The sequence below is a fragment of the Schistocerca gregaria genome, chromosome 3 (genome assembly GCF_023897955.1).
Source record: "Schistocerca gregaria isolate iqSchGreg1 chromosome 3, iqSchGreg1.2, whole genome shotgun sequence".
NCBI classification, from domain to species: domain Eukaryota; kingdom Metazoa; phylum Arthropoda; class Insecta; order Orthoptera; family Acrididae; genus Schistocerca; species Schistocerca gregaria.
In genome coordinates this window covers 928,035,694-928,057,387 of record NC_064922.1, presented here as the reverse complement: position 1 = coordinate 928,057,387, position 21,694 = coordinate 928,035,694, and the positions used below count along the sequence as shown (strand labels likewise).

The following is a 21,694-nucleotide window of genomic DNA, read 5'->3' as shown; positions in this document are numbered from 1 at the left end:
AGCAATGCAGGCTGCTATTCTCCCATGGAGACGATCATAGAGATGCTGGATGTAGTCCTATGGAACGGCTTGCCATGCCATTTCCACCTGGCGCCTCAGTTGGACCAGCGTTCGTGCTGGACGTGCAGACCGCGTGAGACGACGCTTCATCAAGTCCCAAACATGCTCAATGGGGGACAGATCCGGGGATCTTGCTGGCCAGGGTAGTTGACTTACACCTTCTAGAGCACGTTGGGTGGCACAGGATACATGCGGACGTGCATTGCCCTGTTGGAACAGCAAGTTCCCTTGCCGGTCTAGGAATGGTAGAACGATGGGTTCGATGACTGTTTGGATGTACCGTGCACTATTCAGTGTCCCCTCGACGATCACCAGAGGTGTACGGCCAGTGTAGGAGATCGCTCCCCACGCCATGATGCCGGGTGTTGGCCCTGTGTGCCTCGGTCGTATGCAGTCCTGATTGTGGCGCATACGACCATCATTGGCACCAAGGCAGAGGCGACTCTCATCGCTGAAGACGACACGTCTCCATTCGTCCCTCCATTCACGCCTGTCGCGACACCACTGGAGGCGGGCTGCACGATGTTGGGGCGTGAGCGGAAGACGGCCTAACGGTGTGCGGGACCGTAGCCCAGCTTCATTGAGACGGTTGCGAATGGTCCTCGCCGATACCCCAGGAGCAACAGTGTCCCTAATTTGCTGGCAAGTGGCGGTGCGGTCCCCTACGGCACTGTGTAGGATCCTACGGTCTTGGCGTGCATCCATGCGTCGCTGCGGTCCGGTCCCAGGTCGACGGGCACATGCACCTTCCGCCGACCACTGGCGACAACATCGATGTACTGTGGAGACCTCACGCCCCACGTGTTGAGCAATTCGGCGGTACGTCCACCCGGCCTCCCGCATGCCCACTATACGCCCTCGCTCAAAGTCCGTCAACTGCACATACGGTTCACGTCCACGCTGTCGCGGCATGCTACCAGTGTTAAAGTCTGCGATGGGGCTCCGTATGCCACGGCAAACTGGCTGACACTGACGGCGGCGGTGCACAAATGCTGCGCAGCTAGCGCCATTCGACGGCCAACACCACGGTTCCTGGTGTGTCCGCTGTGCCGTGCGTGTGATCATTGCTTGTACAGCCCTCTCGCAGTGTCCGGAGCAAGTATGGTGGGTCTGACACACCGGTGTCAATGTGTTCTTTTTTCCATTTCCAGGAGTGTAGTTATGTTCAGTGTTGAGTTCTTGGTCAGATTGACATACCGCCGGCCAGTCTACAGTACAATGACATTTTACGTCATTTTGCCCAGCCCCTTTACCAAAGACGGGAATATAAGAGCAGTGAAATAAAAATCGAACATCCGCCACAATGGAGCAACGGAATGGTTCCATTCCAAAGTAATCAGCACACGCGTTAAGACGTTCTCCCACTAGGCGAAGAGACGATCTGCTTGCTATCTGTCAGCTGCCGACAGTGTTCTACGAAACAGGACCTGATCGTTAATCTCCACAACAACAAAACAGGAATGCAGTTAAAAGTCAGTAGTGAAAGAGTGAGACAAAAACACATCACTCAGAATTCTACGGGAACGAATGTATAGGGTGTTCGGAAATTCCCCTTATAAACGTCTAGGACTTCTAGAGAAGAGTGAGTACATAATATATTGAATGGGAATCAATGTCCGGAAACGTACCGCTTCCAGTCTACGACGGTTTCGATTCAGATGTTGACTCATCCACGTCTGGTTGGGAAACTGAATTAGGAGTTCCACAGTATAATTATTAGGTAACAATTAGAAAGGAATTTTCCGGAAACCCTGTAATTTATTGGCGTGAATGACAACATAGATAAGTCTGTCATGTCTACTAAACACCGCCATCCAGCCAGGTGCTTGACTCATCTAGTTAACTGTAGTCCTGTACCTACTGTGCGTCTCCAGACTCGCTAAACGGCAACACTGGGACAGAAACTTGGAATGGCTCAACGTGAAATCCCCGGCCTCGCACTGCTGTCGCACTTCCGAACTTTCTCGATTTTTCCTAACGCAAGAAAACAGTCGGTTAGTTACGAAGGATCACCTTCTCGTGATTCCCACAATACACAACCAAACTAGTGGCCTCTGTCTCAGGGGGGGGGGGGGGGGGGGGGGGAGTGGGGAAAAGACCACGAATGCTGACAGCAGACTCCTCTGGTTTTCGAGCTCCAAGCTGCTCCACCAAACCATTTAACATTCGTGGCCTTCGGTGCAGCCAGGTTCAGCAGATACATGCAGGCAATTTCACTGTTTATTTTTCGCTGACGCCAATCACTTCACCGCAAAACAGTGCCTGCTACGAGGGCTTTTGAAACGTTTAGTTCACAGCAGGTGTTTGGAGACACCAGTCAGTCTATGAAAATCGCCAGCTCTTGAGTCAGCAGTTTAGGTCTCCTCCACAAGCCGCTTAGGGGGATTAGGGAATGAGTGGCCCATCACCTCCAGCCTGGTTAACTTCCTTCCCTGGCGTACACAATCGTCACAGAAACTAGCAAACAGGCAGAAAATCATATGTTACACAACTTTCTCTTTCAAATGGGTACCTTATATTTTTTCCAGTGATAGTATCAGAGCAGTAAAACAGTTTGCTTTTCAATGGCCCTACAGTCCAGAATCGGTATGCCAATAGCTGTCACCACTGAGATAATCACCAGACCGAAACACCAGGGTGATAAAATGCTGGTCCTGCTGCATGAAGATGTCCGTAACTACCAGCTGTATATTCTCGTCCGAAAGGATGCGTCGTCCCTTCAAGACCTTTTTTTAAAGGACCCGAAGGCGCGATAATGTTGTGGAAATAGATCAGGACTATAGGGTGAGTGGTCCAGTATCTCCCACTTCAGTTGTTATAACTTCTGCGTTACGATATGGGGACCTGCGTTATCACGAAGCAGCACAGAACTTGGCGCATCATCCCACAATGGTGGTTTTCGAGAATTTGCCCCATACATATTCTTCATTCACCGACGAATGTCTACTATTGCTCACCCTTCGACAGCCAAGAACAGAATAACTGTAGACTGGTACTGTTTGGACCCATTTGGTAATAACGTCGCCTTAGTTCACTTTCCGACTTTACCGCATGCTCGTCGGAAATACACGAACGCCATACATTTATTTCGATTTGACATCAGTTACTGATTTTCCTACTCGACTGGTACAGGAAAGCAGCACACTGATAGATAACTTTTTCGTAGACCAAGATAAATTCAATCAAATAATAGCTCTTCCTCTTAAGAGTGGTCTGTCTGATCATGACGCACACCTAGTTAAAGTATGTGATATAGCTCCATACAGTAATGCAAAACAGTCCTCCAAAATAGTGCGTTCCATTAACGATTTAAAACTTCAAAATTTTAGGGACAGCTTGCAACAGTTAGACTGGAATGAGGTGTACAGGCAACATGATGCTAATTTAAAATTTAACCTATTTCATGATACCTTTTTGAGTATATTTGAAAACAGTTTCCCTAAGAAAACAGTGAAATATAACTATAAGAGACCATGTAAAAAGCCATGCCTTACTAAAGGAATAAAAATATCTTGTGAACAGAAAAGGGAAATGTATCTCATAGCTAGGAGGAGTAATGATCCCGAAACTATGAAACATTATAAAAACCTTGCACTGTACTATGAAAAGTTATTAAAAAGTCCAGAAGTATGTGCATTATGTCTGAGTTTAGCACATCTGATAATAAAATTAAAACAAATTGTAATATTGCGAAAAGGGAAACAGGGCAAGCGAGAGCACAGGAAGACTGTATTTCTTACAAACACAATAAAAAGTTTGTTAACAAGATATGAGAAGTAGAAAACATTTTTAATAATAATTTTTCAAGTGTCATAGAGAAAATAGGTTCCAGCTATTCATTAGAAAATGCAAGGCAGTATATGGAAGAAGCAGTACCTACACAATTTGATAAAATTGAAATTCAACCCACCTTTCCTACTGAAATTAGGAAAATAATAAATTCACTCAATAGTAAAAGCTCATATGGAATTGATGGCATTTCCAACACAGTACTAAAAGCGTGTTCCCAACAAATAAGTAGGATTCTCAGCGACATATGTAGTAGCCCACTGAAACAGGAAATTTTTCCAGATAGACTGAAATATGCTATTGTTAAACCATTGCATGAAAAAAGGGATAGATCTGATACTAACAACTGCCGCCCAATTTTAGTTGTGACAGCTGTATCCAAAATTCTTGAAAAAGTAGTATATTCAAGAGTGGCATCACATATTTGTAAAAATGAAGTACTAAGAAAATGTCAATTCGGTTTTCAAAAAGGGTTTCACTGATCAAATATTGAAAGCAATTAATAACCAAACATCACCCATTTTGTGATCTCTCAAAGGCTTTTGATTGTGTGTATCATGAAATTCATCTAGATAAGCTTAAGTATTGTGGTATGAGTGGGACAGTGCACAAATGGTTTAATTCATATTTAACTGGAAGAATGCAGAATGTTGAAATTAACAGTACAGATAGTCTACAAAAACCAGCAGAGTCCTCTAACTGGGGAGGTATGAAGGATGGTGTCCCACAGGGTTCAGTCTTGGATCCTTTATTGTTCTTAATATATATTAACGACTTGAACGACTTGCCACTCTATATTCATGAAGATGCAAAGTTAATTCTTTTTGCTGATGATACAAGTACATTAATCACACCCAAGAAGCAAGAACCAGTTGAGGAAATTGCAAATGATGTCTTTCAGAAAATTATTAAGTGGTTCTCTGCAAATGGACTCTCACTAAATGTTGAGAAAACACAGTTTATACAGTTCTGTACAGTAGATGGCATAACACCATTGAAAAATATAGACTATGAACAGAAGTCTGTTGCTAAGGTAGAATACTCAAAATTTCTCGGTGGTTACACTGATGAGAAATTGATCTGCTGAAACGGTTAGGTTCCACTATGTATGATATTAGGGTGATTGCAAATTTTGGTGATAAACATATCAGTAAATTGGTCTACTATTCCTATTTTCATTCACTGCTTTCATATGGCATCATATATTGGGGCAATTTCTCACTAAGAGAGAAAGTATTCATTGTGCAAAAGCGTGTAATCAGAATAATAGCTGGAGCCCAACGAAGATCATCTTGCAGACATTTATTTAAAGAACTCAGGATATTCATAGTACCTTCGCAATACATATATTCACTTATGAAATTTGTCATTAGTAACCCATCCCAATTCAAAAATAGCAACGAAGTGCATAGATACAACAGTAGAAGAAAGGATGATATTCACTGTTCTGGATTAAATGTCACTTTGGCACAGAAAGAGTTGAATTATGCCGACACAAAAATCTTTGGTCATTTGCCAAATAGTATTAAAAGTCTGACAGATAGCCAACCAACATTTAAAAGCATATTAATAGAATTTCTGAATGACAACTCCTACTCAATAGATGAATTCTTAGATATGAAGTTGTTGTTGTGGTCTTCAGTCCTGAGAGTGGTTTGATGCAGCTCTCCTTGCTACTCTATCCTGTGCAAGCTTCTTCATCTCCCAGTACCTAAGGCAACCTACATCCTTCTGAATCTGTTTAGTGTATTCATCTATTAGTCTCCCTCTACGATTTTTACCCTCCGCGCTGCCCTCCAATACTAAATTGTTGATCCCTTGATGCCTCAGAACATGTCCTACCAACCGATCCCTTCTTCTAGTCAAGTTGTGCCACAAACTTCTATTCTCCCCAACCCTATTCAATACCTCCTCATTAGTTATGTGATCTACCCATCTAATCTTCAGCATTCTTCTGTAGCACCACATTTCGAAAGCTTCCATTCTCTTCTTGTGCAAACTATTTATCGTCCACGTTTCACTTCCATTCATGGCTACACTCCATACAAATACTTTCAGAAACGACTTCCTGACACTTAAATCTATACTCGATGTTAACAAATTTCTCTTCTTCAGAAATGCTTTCCTTGCCGTTGCTAGTCTACATTTTATATCCTCTCTACTTCAACCATCGTGATTTATTTCGCCCCCCAAATAGCAAAACTCCTTTACTACTTTAAGTGTCTCAGTGTCTCATTTACTAATCTAATTCCCACTGCATCACCCAACTTCATTCGACTAAATTCCATTAGCCTCATTTTGCTTTTTGTTGATGTTAACCTTATATCCTCCTTTCAAGACACTATCCATTCCGTTCAAGATATGAAGTTGTAACTGTAACAACAAAAAAATTATTAACTAATTTTTGTGTGTAAAGAAAACTTATGTTAAAGTGACACGTTCCACATCATTGCGTAATGTCGTATTGATGATCTATGGAACAGGGTATATGTAAGTATGTAATGATCGCTTACTTGCATTTCGGTGCTTATACAACCACATTATAATCGCGCTACGTTGAGTATAAGCTGCAGCAACAGCCTCAGACGGAAATTTTTGATCGACCCTTATATTACGAACGGTTCAGTGGCGACGAGAGAAGAGGAGAAGAGGAGCCAGCAGATCTGGGAGACGGCAGACGGACCTTCATCTCGCGCAGCTCCGAGGCGACGTCGCGGTCCGGGTCCCTCAGCCAGCGGAGCGCCTTCTCGGCGGCGGCGTCCTTCCCCACGGCCAGCAGGTAGTAGGGCGACTCGGGCATCCAGGCAAAGCACGCCACGGCCACCAGCGGCGACGACAGCCCGATGAGCGCCAGAGTCCTGTACGAGACGAACGGGCCCACGCAGTAGTCGATCATGAAGCCCAGCGTGTTGGACGCCTGGATCAGCGAGCAGAGGCCGCCCCTCACGTCCGCCTGCGAGTGCAAAGTCACACGTTAGGTGCGACTGCTAACCCTAGCAGCTCAGCATGACTAAATCAGAATTTGGTGTGTACTAGAGTGGTAAGAAGCAGACGAACATCAGTGAATTCTTATCTACATCTACACTCCATAAACAATTATACTGTATGTGGCGGTGGGTACATCTGGTACCACTCATATTATCCCCCCCCCCCCCCCCCCCCCCAACTGTTCCATTCACGAATGGCGCGTGCGAAGAACGAGTATCAACAAATTTTTGGTAGAGCTCTACTTTTTCTGATTTTTTTCATGGCACATACACGAAAGGAAGTCGTTCTATCCTTTGCCGAGGACTACATCGGCCAGGTGTTAACCAGAGCAGAGGAAGCTCGGCAGTTTGCTCGACTTCGCACGCTGCAGGCTCAATAAAACGATCGCCGAAGGTATGACGCGAGGCACCGCCCTGTTTTCTACCAGCCTGGTGACCACATCTGGATCTTCGCTCCTGTTCGGAAGGTCGGTCTCTCTGTGAAGCTCCTTAGGCGCTACTTTGGACAATATAAGGTTGTAAAACAGTTGTCTGATGTTACTTATGAAGTTGGAGATTTCGACCCCGACACAAGACGACGAAAGATCAGAGATACGGTCCACGTACTGCGAAGAAGTCCTATAATGATCCTGCAAGCAAGGGTAAATTCGAAACTCTAGCGATAGGCAACAAGCGGAAAGGTAACAAAGAACGTAGCGGCAAGGGTAGTCCTAAGAAGATCACCGTCAGGGCGAACATCAGTCATCGGGAGTCGGAGTATGCAGGACCGATGACTCGTTCCCGGAATAGGAGGACGTTCCACCGAGACGCTGTTCTCTTAAGGAGGGAGCGATGTCGCAGAAAAAGTTGAGCAGCACAGTGACAGTGCTGTAGTGGCTGCAGGCACGGTAGCTCAGCGTGTTCGGTCAGAGGGTTACCTGCCCTCTGTAATAAAAAAAATGAGTTAATCGATCAACAACGAACTTAAACGGATGTCTTACGACGTCCGCCACCAGCGGATGCAACGAACAAAAGCGGAGAAAATGAGATTAAAAAAAAAAAAGTTGTTATGATACTAAACTGTTGTATGGAGGGTCGTGAGTTCGAAACTCACCTGAACAGCAAAATTTTAATTTCTATATTCGGGCCGGCCGCGGTGGCCGTGCGGTTCTGGAGCTGCAGTCCGGAGCCGCGGGGCTGCTACGGTCGCAGGTTCGAATCCTGCCTCGGGCATGGGTGTGTCTGATGTCCTTAGTTTAGTTAGGTTTAAGTAGTTCTAAGTTCTAGGGGACTTATGACCTACGATGTTGAGTCCCATAGTGCTCAGAGCCATTTGAAACCATCTATATTCGGTTCGAGTACATTCAAGAAATATCCATAAATCTCAAGAATCATTGTACTGGAATCTTTATATATACCGAAGGTGCTGTGGCCGGAGGCAGTTCACTTCGCGCTCTTGTATGTGCAAGTGCTGAATGAACCTTCGTTAAGTGAAGTTAGTGTTCTTCATTCATCTAATTACACTTTCTTTTACGTGGCAATATCTTCACAACTTGCTAACTGAAAACTGTATATCGTAGACAGTATCTCGAGGAGCACGGAAGGCATTTCTGCACGGTCCTACGAGGCGAGGAGCTCGTAGGCAGCCACAGGTAACCACGGTGAAGCGGTGTCCTGAGCGGCTGTCCAAAGCGTAGCGGAGGATGCAGCTCAGTGCGAAGAAGACACAACTCGGAGGGTGGCGGGAGCGACAGCGGTCAAGGTAAGCAGGGTCCGTTGCAAAGACTTGAAGCAATTCTTGATCCTTTGGAGTCCGTGACGTGTTTGGCGCCCTCTTGGGGAAGCGCGGACCTATATACACTCCTGGAAATGGAAAAAAGAACACATTGACACCGGTGTGTCAGACCCACCATACTTGCTCCAGACACTGCGAGAGGGCTGTACAAGCAATGATCACACGCACGGCACAGCCGACACACCAGGAACCGCGGTGTTGGCCGTCGAATGGCGCTAGCTGCGCAGCATTTGTGCACCGCCGCCGTCAGTGGCAGCCAGTTTGCCGTGGCATACGGAGCTCCATCGCAGTCTTTAACACTGGTAGCATGCAACGACAGCGTGGACGTAAACCGTATGTGCAGTTGACGGACTTTGAGCGAGGGCGTATAGTGGGGATGCGGGGGGCCAGGTGGACGTACCGCCGAATTGCTCAACACGTGGGGCGTGAGGTCTCCACAGTACATCGATGTTGTCGCCAGTGGTCGGAGGAAGGTGCACGTGCCCGTCGACCTCGGACCGGACCGCAGCGACGCACGGATGCACGCCAAGACCGTAGGATCCTACGCAGTGCCGTAGGGGACCGCACCGCCACTTCCCAGCAAATTAGGGACACTGTTGCTCCTGGGGTATCGGCGAGGACCATTCGCAACCGTCTCCATGTAGCTGGGCTACGGTCCCGCTCACCGTCAGGCCGTCTTCCGCTCACGCCCCAACATCGTGCAGCCCGCCTCCAGTGGTGTCGGGACAGGCGTGAATGGAGGGACGAATGGAGACGTGTCGTCTTCAGCGATGAGAGTCGCTTCTGCCTTGGTGCCAATGATGGTCGTATGCGTGTTTGGCGCCGTGCAGGTGAGCGCCACAATCAGGACTGCATACGACCGAGGCATACAGGGCCAACACCCGGCATCATGGTGTGGGGAGCGATCTCCTACACTGGCCGTACACCTCTGGTGATCGTCGAGGGGACACTGAATAGTGCACGGTACATCCAAACCGTCATCGAACCCATCGTTCTACCATTCCTAGACCGGCAAGGGAACTTGCTGTTCCAACAGGACAATGCACGTCCGCATGTATCCCGTGCCACCCAACATGCTCTAGAAGGTGTAAGTCAACTACCCTGGCCAGCAACATCTCCGGATCTGTCCCCCATTGAGCATGTTTGGGACTGGATGAAGCGTCGTCTCACGCGGTCTGCACGTCCAGCACGAACGCTGGTCCAACTGAGGCGCCAGGTGGAAATGGCATGGCAAGCCGTTCCACAGGACTACATCCAGCATCTCTACGATCGTCTCCATGGGAGAATAGCAGCCTGCATTGCTGCGAAAGGTGGATATACACTGTACTAGTGCCGACATTGTGCATGCTCTGTTGCCTGTGTCTATGTGCCTGTGGTTCTGTCAGTGTGATCATGTGATGTATTTGACCCCAGGAAGGTGCAATAAAGTTTCCCCTTCCTGGGACAATGAATTCACGGTGTTCGTATTTCAATTTCCAGGAGTGTAGCCGCCTGCGGAAGGATTCGCCGTGGTACAACCTGAGCATGTTACTTCACGCATGCAACATGCGCGCTGTGGCTCACACTATGACGTAGTTGTGAAGTTGCTTCCCTGGACGCTGAGCAGCTGCTGGCGGCTACACTGTGTACAGCGTCTTGTCTCGTCAATTTAGTGACGACCTCGTAGGTATGGTGGTCAAAGTATGCGGGGGGGGGGGGGGGGGGCGCTCCGCATACGTCACAGAAGCAATACGTGGTCCAAATGTTCTTCGAGCGCACACACTCGGAATTTCAACACTAACCTTTTCCATGATACGCAAGACGTCTCTTGGGGTACTCCCGTAACGATTTCACGCGTACTAAACGATCTCGCGACGAAACACGCCGTTCTTCGCGGGATCTTCTCTGTCTCTTTGTAATCTCCGTCTTACGAATCGGCCAATTCTGCTTGCGATATGAAATATGACCGTGGATCGCGTCAATGCCGAATGGATTTTTATTATTTGCATAAGGCTATCTTTCCCGAAGAAGTATTATCGGTAAGTAAGAGGAAAATATGCATCCGGCCCTTCTGATGGAAAAGTCTGTTAAAATTAAAAGTAATTAAACCGAACAGAGCTATAATTTGGAAAAAATGAAAGTTATTTTTGTGCATTCAGTCACGAACAACACTGGACAGAAAGGGAGTACCACTGATCATGAATTCAAAAGTTACCCTAATGAACGAAAAGGAAATAATTTACGGTCGCCAACCCACTAGGGCAATTTACATCCAAAATCCTGTATAAGATGGTGGCAAAGAAAAACGTATTCTGCATTATTGAACACTGACGTGGCAACTGAACGTTGTCAGGTTTTTCACACTAATTTTAAGTGAGTATGTAATGATAAAGAAAACTGAAAAGTCACTCATACCTTATGTCTGGCATTAAATTTTGATAAAGGCAATCTAGTAATGACTTGAAAATATGCAATTTAACTGTACGTTAGTATTGAACTTCGTTACGTGAACAATGACTTTCAGTGAGCTCAACGTAACCTCATCAAATAAATTTAAAAAAAGCTTGCACTTTTTACTTTGCCGTTACTTATTTTGCAAATCGGATTTCATGTTATTGTCTGAACAACTGAGCCTTTTCTACTGAGTTGAACAGAATTGAACACTAGAATACGTACCAAACCAAACAGCCAAGTGCTCCAAGCTATATGTAAAATAAATGTAACTTCCGCACTCTTAATTCGTGCATTTCTTTAGATTTTGAGTTTTTCCAGTGATTGATTCTCAAACTTGGAAAATGAAATTGCTTCAGTCATGTACTGAAACCTCTGTTGTATAACAGTTAATTAAAAGTAGACTGAGGCTAAAATTCTTAAAAGTGAAATTACTCACTAATAAACTGGCTGTAACTATTCAATTTGTTTCTTATGACACTCAGCATGTAAGGGGAAAAAAAAGGGAACAAGGATCCTGCTTGGTAACAATGTCTGGGGGCCCTGAGTTTAACTGATTATCATTTAAATAAATTTTGTCAATCAAGTCACATTCAGTTGTGCTGCTAGGTTGGCCGTTAATACTTTCTACCAATGAAAAGTCTTACTTCAGTGCTGTGCATACGACGAAACTCTGAGCCGACGACGAAACTGTGTCGCTGGAACTGCTACTGTTGTTGAAGACGGTAGCATATTGTGGAGCCACGGCTAATTCTAGGAACGGGCAATCGTAGTTAATACAGCCTCTTCCACCCGTCCACCATCCGTACTCCTGCTACTAGACATCTGGCCGGCGCGAACATGATGCCGCCGAAAATGGTACACTCTACTGTGAGAGCGTTAACACCTCACTTCAGCACACTACAAGCGCTGGAACCCGCCTCCCTCTCACTCCGCGTGCTCCGAGAAACAATTCCCTACCCAAAGATTTTACAACGCACAAGCGCTGCTATTAACGTCGCTTGTCGATGCAAGTAACAATGCCTTTGGCTTTTTTCCAGAGCTAAGTTTCACAGTAAGACACAGATAAATACAATGAAACGTCAATAGACTTCTACGTAAATGTGCACATACAGTGAAGTAATGTCCTTACTTATTAAAAGAAAGCATTTAAATTACAAATACACTCCTGGAATTTGAAATAAGAACACCGTGAATTCATTGTCCCAGGAAGGGGAAACTTTATTGACACATTCCTGGGGTCAGATACATCACATGATCACACTGACAGAACCACAGGCACATAGACATAGGCAACAGAGCATGAACAATGTCGGCACTAGTACAGTGTATATGTACCTTTCGCAGCAATGAAGGCTGCTATTCTCCCATGGAGACGATCGTAGAGATGCTGTATGTAGTCATGTGGAACGACTTGCCGTGCCATTTCCACCTGGCGCCTCAGTTGGACCAGCGTTCATGCTGGACGTGCAGACCGCGTGAGACGACGCTTCATCCAGTCCCAAACATGCTCAATTGGGGACAGATCCGGAGATCTTGCTGGCCAGGGTAGTTGACTTACACCTTCTAGAGCACGTTGGGTGGCACGGGATACATGCGGACGTGCATTGTCCTGTTGGAACAGCAAGTTCCCTTGCCGGTCTAGGAATGGTAGAACGATGGGTTCGATGACGGTTTGGATGTACCGTGCACTATTCAGTGTCCCCTCGACGATCACCAGAGGTGTACGGCCAGTGTAGGAGATCGCTCCCCACACTATGATGCCGGGTGTTGGCCCTGTGTGCCTCGGTCGTATGCAGTCCTGATTGTGGCGCTCACCTGCACGGCGCCAAACACGCATACGACCGTCATTGGCACCAAGGCAGAAGCGACTCTCATCGCTGAAGACGACACGTCTCCATTCGTCCCTCCATTCACGCCTGTCGCGACACCACTGGAGGCGGGCTGCACGATGTTGGGGCGTGAGCGGAAGACGGCCTAACGGTGTGCGGGACCGTAGCCCAGCTTCATGGAGACGGTTGCGAATGGTCCTCGCCGATACCCCAGGAGCAACAGTGTCCCTAATTTGCTGGGAAGTGGCGGTGCGGTCCCCTACGGCACTGCGTAGGATCCTACAGTCTTGGCGTGCATCCGTGCGTCGCTGCGGTCCGGTCCCAGGTCGACGGGCACGTGCACCTTCCTCCGACCACTGGCGACAACATCGATGTACTGTGGAGACCTCACGCCGCACGTGTTGAGCAATTCGGCGGTACGTCCACCCGGCCTCCCGCATGCCCACTATACGCCCTCGCTCAAAGTCCATCAACTGCACATACGGTTCACGTCCACGCTGTCGCGGCATGCTCCCAGTGTTAAAGACTGCGATGGAGCTCCGTATGCCACGGCAAACTGGCTGACACTGACGGCGGCGGTGCACAAATGCTGTGCAGCTAGCGCCATTCGACGGCCAACACCGCGGTTCCTGGTGTGTCCGCTGTGCCGTGCGTGTGATCATTGCTTGTACAGCCCTCTCGCAGTGTCCGGAGCAAGTATGGTGGGTCTGACACACTGGTGTCAATATGTTCTTTTTTCCATTTCCAGGAGTGTATTTACATACAATATATATCGGTAGCAGGTGCCATGCATCCTGCATTTTCGGTGTTACATCTTTTGTTAATCCTATTCTGTAAGGTCCTCACACTGATGGACAAGTCTCAACAACCTGTCTATCGTGTTTTCTGAAAACACTTCTTTAGTGAACCCTAGAATATTGCTCAAGACTGTGGGACCTGTGCCAAATAAGACTAAAGAGATAATAATTCTATACAAAAAAAGACAGCACGAATGGTCAATGGTTTGTTTGATACAGGGGAGGGCGTCATGGAGAGGTGAAGGAACTGAGTTGGCAACCGTTTCAAGATCGGTGCAAACTATGCCGTGAAAGCCTAATTAAAATGTTTCAAGAATCAACTTTACCTGACGAATCTAAAAATATACCTCAACTGCGTACGTATCACTTCTATAGCGATCACGAGGACAAGATTAGGCTAATTATAGCGAGCACAGAGGCGTTTAACAAACATCCTTCTGTGCTCAACACGTAACTAGAATGGGAAGAACAGCTAACGATTGCTACATTGGGAAGTATCTTCCATCATGCACTTCAAAGTGATTCGGAGTATGGGTGTAGATATAGATGACGATGAGCAGTGGATCGACCAGTGGAGGGTACTCGAACATATTTGGGTGCACATATGGAACTTCTATAGTTCATGGTCAACGCGAAAAGTTGTGCCTCACCCGACTCCATCCAAATGAGACAGAACCTATCTTGCAGGGTTCATATAATAATTTATGATGTTAAGATCATCTATTTAGTACAATCGGGAGGACGACGGTTCAATCCCGCGTCTGGCCATCCTGATTTAGGTTTTCCGTGATTTCCCTAAATCATTCCAGGCAAATGCCGGGATGGTTCCACTGAAAGGGCACGGACGACTTCCTTCCACATCCTCTCCTAATCCGATGAGACCGATGACCACGATGCCTGGTCTCCTTCCCCAAACAACCAAACCAACTACTTAGTACAAACATTCATATTACTGGTTTCAGCATATTACTGCCAGCTTCAGATGTGATAAGTAATCCACAAAAAGTGTGGTCATGATTTGTGGGTTAATATCACATCTGAAAACGGCAATAATATACAGAAACCCCGAATTTGAATGTTCGCACAAATTAGGTGACTTTGGCGTAATAGTCATGTTGTTGTTACAGTCTTTAGTCCTAAAATTGGTTTGCTGCAGCTGTGCGTGCTAACCTATCCTGTGCAAACGTCTTCATCTCCGAATAAACAGTGCAGCCTATAGCCATGTAAACCAGCTAACTGTATTTTTTCATTAGTTTTTCTCTGCGATTTTTACCTCTGCGTTTTCAGCTAATACTAAACTGACTGTTCCTCGATGCTTCAGGATGCGTTCTATCAACTGAGCCCTTCTTGAAGTCTATTTGTGCCGCAAATATCTTCCCTCTCCAGTCTGATTTAGTATTTGATCATTAGTTACGCGATCTACCCATCTAATCTTCATCATTCTTCTGCAGGAACACATGTCAAAAGTTTCTACTCTTTATTGACTGAACTGTTTACCATCAACATTTCAGTTCAGTATAAAGCTATGAACCATGGTCCTTGCCATTGGTGGGGAGGCTTGAGTGCCTCAACGATACAGATAGCCGTACCGTAGGTGCAACCACAGCAGAGGGGTATCTATTGAGAGGCGAGACAAATATGTGGTTCCTGAAGAGGGGCAGCAGCCTTTTCAGTAGTTGCAGGGGCAACAGTCTGGATGATTGACTGATCTGGCCTTGTAACGCTAACCAAACTGGCCTTGCTGTTGTGGTACTGTGAACGGCTGAAAGCAAGGGGAAACTACAGCCGTAATTTTTCACGAGGGCATGCAGCTTTACTGTAGGATTAACTGATGATTGCATCCTCTTGGGTAAAATATTCCGGAGGTAAAATAGTACCCAATTGGGATCTCCGGGCGGGGACCACCCAAGAGGACGTTGTTATCTGGAGAAAGAAAACTGGGGTTCTACGGATCGTAGTGTGGAATGTCAGATTCCTTAATCGGGCAGGTAGGTTAGAAAATTTAAAAAGGGAAGTGGACAGGTAAAGTTAGATATAGCGGTAATTAGTGAAGTTCGGTGGCAGGAGGAACAAGACTTTTGGTCAGGTGAATACAGGGTTATAAATACAAAATCAAATAGGGGTAATGCCGGAGGAGGTTTAATAATGAATAAAAAATAGGAGTGCGGGTAAGCTACTACAAACAGCATAGTGAACGCATTATTGTGGCCAAGATGGACACGAAGCCCACGCCTACTACAGTAGTACACGTTGATATGCCAACTAGCTCTGCAGATGATGAAGAAATTGATGAAATGTATTATGAGATAAAAGAAACTATTCAGGTACTGAGGGACAAGAAAATTTAATAGTCATGGGTGACGGGAATTCAACAGTAGGAAAAGGAAGAGAAGGAAATGTGTTGGTGAATATGGATTAGGGCTAAGAAATGAAAGAGGAAGTAGCCTGGTAGAATTTTGCACAGAGAATAACTTAATCATAACTAACACTTGGTTTAAGAATCATGAAAGAAGGCTGTACACATGGAAGAACCCTGGAGATACTAAAAGGTTTCAGACAGATTATATAATGGTAAGACAGAGATTTAGGAACCCGGTTTTAAGTTGTAAGATATTTCCAGGGGCAGATGTAGACTCTGACCACAATCTATTGGTTTTGAACTGTAGATTAAAACTGTAGAAACTACAAAAAGGTGGGAATTTAAGCAGATGGGACCTGGATAAACTCACTTAACCAGAGGTTGTACAGAGTTCCAGGGAGAACGTAAGGGAACAATTGACGGGAATGGGGGAAAGAACTACAGTAGAAGAAGAATGGGTAGCTTTGAGGGATGAAACAGTGAAGGCAGCAGAGGATCTAGTAGGTAAAAAGACGAGGACTAGTAGAAATCCTTGGGTAACAGAAGACAGGCTGAATTTAATTGATGAAAGGAGAAAATACAAAAATGCAGCAAATGAAGTACGCAAAAAGGAATAGAAACGTCTCAAAAATGAGATCTATAGGAAGTGCCAAATGGCTAAGCAGGGATGGCTAGAGGACAAATGTAAGGATGTAGAGGCTTATCTCACTAGGGGTAAGATAGATACTGCCTACAGGAAAATTAAAGAGACCTTTGGAGAAAAGAGAACCACTTGTATGAATATTAAGATCTCAGATGGAAACACAGTTCTAAACAAAGAGGGGAAAGCAGAAAGGTGGAAGGAGTATATAGAGGGTCTATACAAGGGCGATGTACTTCAGGACAATGTTATGGAAATGTAATAGGATGCAGATGAAGATGAAATGGGAATTACGATACTGCGTGAAGAGTTCGACAGAGCGCTGAAAAATCTGAGTCGAAACAAGGACCCGGGAATAGACAACATTCCATTAGAACTATTGACGGCCTTGGGAGAGCCAGTCCTAACGAAACTCTACCATCTGGTGAGCAAGATGCATGAGACAGGCGAAATTCCCTCAGATTTCAAGAAGAATATAATAATTCCAATACCAAAGAAAGCAGGTGTCGACAGATGTGAAAATTACCGAACTATCGGATTAATAAGTCACAGCTGCAAAATACTAACGCGAATTCTTTACAGACGAATAGAAAAACTGATAGAAGTCGACCTCGAGGAAGATAAGTTTGGATTCCGTAGAAATGTTGGAACACGTGAGGCAATACTGACCCTATGACTTTTCTTAGAGGCAAGATTAAGGAAAGGCAAACCTACTTTTTTAGTATTTGTAGACTTAGAGAAAGCTTTTAATAATGTTGATTGGAATACTCTCTTTCAAATTCTGAAGGTGGCAGCGGAAAAATACAGGGAGCGAAGGGCTATTTCCAAATTGTACAGAAAGCAGATGGCACTTCTAAGAGTCGAGGGGTATGAAAGGGAAGCAGTGGTTTGGAAGGGAGTGAGACAGGGTTGTAGCCTATCCCCGATGTCATTCAATCTGTATATTGAGCAAGCAATAAAGGAAACAAAAGAAAATTTCGGAGTAGATATTAAAATCCATGGAGAAGAAATAAAAAATTTGAGTTTCGCCGATGACATTGTAATTCTGTCAGAGATAGCAAAGGACTTGGAAGAACAGTTGAACGGAATGGACAGTGTCTTGAAAGGAGGGTATAAGATGAACACCAACAAAAGCAAAACGAGGATAATGGAGTGTAGTCGAATTAAGTCGGGTGATGCTGAGGGAATTAGATTAGGAAATGAGACACTTAAAGTAGTGAAGGAGTTTTGCTATTTGGGAGCAAAATAACTGATGATGTTCGAAGTAGGGAGGATATAAAATGTAGACTGGCAATGGCAAGAAAAGCTTTTCTGAAGAAGAGAAATTTGTTAACATCGAGTATTGATTTAAGTGTCAGGTTCAAAATGGCTCTGAGCACTATGGGACTTAACATCTGAGGTCACCAGCCCCTAGAACTTAGAACTACATAAATCTAACTAACCTAAGGACATCACACACATCCATGCCCGAGGCAGGATTCGAACCTGCGACTGTAGCAGTCGCACTCACATAACTAATGAGGAAAGGGTGCAAAAAAGGGCAGCTCGTTTTGTATTATCACGTAATAGGGGAGAGAGTGTGGCAGATATGATACACGAGTTGGGATGGAAGTCATTACAGCAAAGACGTTTTTCGTCGCGACGAGACCTTTTTACGAAATTTCAGTTCCAGCTTTCTCTTCCGAATGCGAAAATATTTTGTTGAGCCCAACCTACATAGGTAGGAATGATCATCAAAATAAAATAAGAGAAATCAGAGCTCGAACAGAAAGGTTTAGGTGTTCGTTTTTCCCGCGCGCTGTTCGGGTGTGGAATAGTAGAGAGATAGTATGATTGTGGTTCGATGAACCGTCTGCCAAGCACTTAAATGTGAATTGCAGAGTAGTCATGTAGATGTAGATGTAGATGTAGGAGGTGTTGAATAGAATTGGGGAGAAGAGAAGTTTGTGGCACAACTTGACTAGAAGAAGGGATCGGTTGGTAGGACATGTTCTGATGCTTCAAGGGATCACCAATTTAGTACTGTAGGGCAGCGTGGAGGATTAAAATCGTAGAGAGAGACCAAGAGATGAATACACTAAGCAGATTCAGAAGGATGTAGGCTGCAGTAGGTTCTCGTATATGAAGAAGCTTGCACAGGATAGAGTAGCATGGAGAGCTGTATCAAACCAGTCTCAGGTCTGAAGACGCCACAACAACAATAATGTAAAGATTTAATCCAGAAAAATGCCTTCAGTAAATCCTTTGTAATAAATTCATGCTGTTGTTCAGGAGGCTGTTTCGAGGAATGAAAAATTTAATAGTTTAATTCATCTGAGTAGGCAACGCCTCGCTGCAGCGGTGACACTGGTTCCCATCAGATCACCGAAGCGCTGTCGGGCTAGGTTAGCACTTGGATGGGCCACCGTCCTGGTTTGCACTCAGCCCTTGCGAGGCCAATTTAGGAGCTACTTGACTGATAAAGAAGCAATGACACTGGTCACGAAAACTGACAACTGCTGGGAGAGCAATGTGCTGACCACATGGCTCTCGGTATCCTCATCCAGTGACGCGTAAGGGCTAAGGATGACACAGCGACCACTTGGTACCACTGGGCCTTCAGGGCCTTTTTAGACGGTGTTTGTATTTATCTATGTATTGCTTGAGCTTAATAAACGTTTGGTCAACAATAAAAAGCAGTTTTAGAATTATTTCCTTTCCATTGTCCAAACGTATGGAAGGTAGTGTATCTTCTAAGATACACGTTACGTGTTACATTTCTCTGGTACACAAACTGATCTTCCGCGAGGACGGCTTGTAAGCGTATTGTCATACCGCTGGTGTAGTTGTGGAGTAACTTTGCGGGCAGCCGTGTCTGTAGTGAGTCGTGCGCGGGACACGGTACTGTTATGTTGTGTAGTGTATAGCTCTGCATGTGAGAGGCATTTTGGCTTTTTTAGTATTCAGGTTGAGGTGTTGCTACAAGTGCTGTTACAGTAAAGTGATGAAATATGGAAGTGTTTCAGACGAAAGTGTGTCAAGAAGTAATGAAAAAATGAGCAGTGCCGTCGATAACGTGCTTATGTTCCTCCCGTTGCGTGTCGCACAGCATCGAGCATCCGCGCCGTGTTCGGTCTCCCATAATGAAAAAATGTGAATCAGAAATACTATTTACCACAAAAGAGTGCAATCAAGTGCCAGTGATTTGTAGCGAGCGTGAGAACATGCGTTCGGTCATCGCGTTTCCGCATTATCAACAATCAGCCACTCCGCGACGGTTACGCGCACACTAGTACAAGTGAGAACTGAGAACTGAAAAACTAACTTGACGAACAGTGTGAAAATAACATTACTAGTGTCAAGGAGGACTGTTACCAAATATCTGTGTATGCGTGACGAGCGTAAGAACTTTCGTTCGATCATTCGGCTTCCGCATCATCAACAATCACCCGCGTCGTGTCGGTTACGCGTACGCTCGTCCGAACGATATTTTGGACTGTTAATCACCAAGGTTGTTAATTGCGATAAACATCAACGATTTAGAATGTAAACAGTGCAACCTGCGATTTTCCTTTAATCGTCTCAGAATATGGTTGTCCATACCAGATGTCGAACAGTGTTGTGTTTTAACGCTGAGTGGCTCCCCTTATTCGCTTGCATATTTCGATAAATAGTTCAGGCAAGCCAGCAGCAGTGTGGAGCAGGACAATACGACCGCCGTGGGATTATCAGGTATGTGGTGTGGACAGGGCGCACGGTCAAGAAAAGCAACAGTCCGAAACGACAAACAGTTTAAAAGGACCCGACCCATTCGTACTCCCGGGCGCATTACGAGGCGACGTGTATTCAGGACTTACAATTTTCGGATAAGAAGTGCCGTATAATTAATTTGGAGTGTGAAATGTTTCTCTTTATAACAGTTAATTTGGATTGTTGAGTGACGTCATGCTAGCTGTGGGATGTGTACGTCAAAGAACTTGTGACATAGAGTGTATACTCGTCCGATCAGTGACAATGCAAAGAGCTAGTGCTACAAAGTAATCATACTCCACTTTGGTGCGCTTTGACGACGCTAGCGGCACCTATGTGCGAAAGGGTACAGTTATTTGGCAGCCATTACGGAAGACGACGCTAGTGGCACCCATGGGCAAAAGTGAAAACCTTTCGGCAGCCATCACCGTGTACGACGTGAGCGGCGCCTAGGAGGGACGCAGCAAATATTATCACGCTTTGCAGAGAAGGTGCAGTGCCGACAGCCGGACGGCGTCAACTGAGTCGGCGCTACGCAACAGCCGCGACTACGGAGCCAGAAGACAACGCAAAGTAAGTCGCGCATCACAACGTTACCTCACGCAACTGAAGCAATGAGAGTAATTAACTGGCAGTGCAGATTGCATTCTATAATTACTTAATTACAAAGAGTGACAGTCATTAATTTAATGTCACTAGACAATATTTACCTTGCCGATCGTACAATATTAAATGTCACTGGTGGCCCCTGCTCAAATGGTAATCTAAATTTTTAACAACAGTTAATACAATTGCAGAACTATACATAGCTTATATTTACTTTTCTTTCTTCTTTTCTTTTACGTGATTTTGTGTGTTATGTGCGCTTCTGAGTGCGAATTACAGCGTTGAATGTGTACGGCGTTGTAGTTTGGTTTTGGATATTGCCATCCATTCTATGCTACGAGTGGTACTGTGATTTGTTTATTTTTTGCTTGGGTGACTACAGTGGTTAAATATGGCAAGTAATGAGCTTGGTGCAGCTGCAGTAGACAGGGATGTGAAAGCAGTCTCTTTAGGTGAAAGTAATCAGGTGGAGACGGAAACAGAAGCAAGTAGAGGTGAAATGTCGAAGGATTCCGGTATTGGTGACAGTAGTTTATTAACAGAGATGGGAAGTCTTAATGCAGTGTCGTCACCAATCATGGAGACGCCCAAAAGAGATGACTGTATACTTAGGCCTGACCTGTCTATCGCTGACATGCTCAAAACATTATTGAATAGTGACAAACAAATAGAGGAAGACATTAAGCGGCAG

The 21,694-nt window shown here is 45.4% G+C and overlaps 1 protein-coding gene across 1 annotated transcript in view; it reads right to left on the bottom strand.

Moving 5' to 3' along the window:
• LOC126355804 (facilitated trehalose transporter Tret1-like) overlaps positions 1-21,694 on the bottom strand; it is a 113,531-nt gene that overhangs the window by 28,190 nt on the left and 63,647 nt on the right. The window contains exon 3 of the mRNA XM_050006227.1: positions 6,533-6,802. Within this exon, the coding sequence (XP_049862184.1) occupies positions 6,533-6,802 (270 nt within the window). The remainder of the gene's footprint in view (positions 1-6,532; positions 6,803-21,694) is intronic.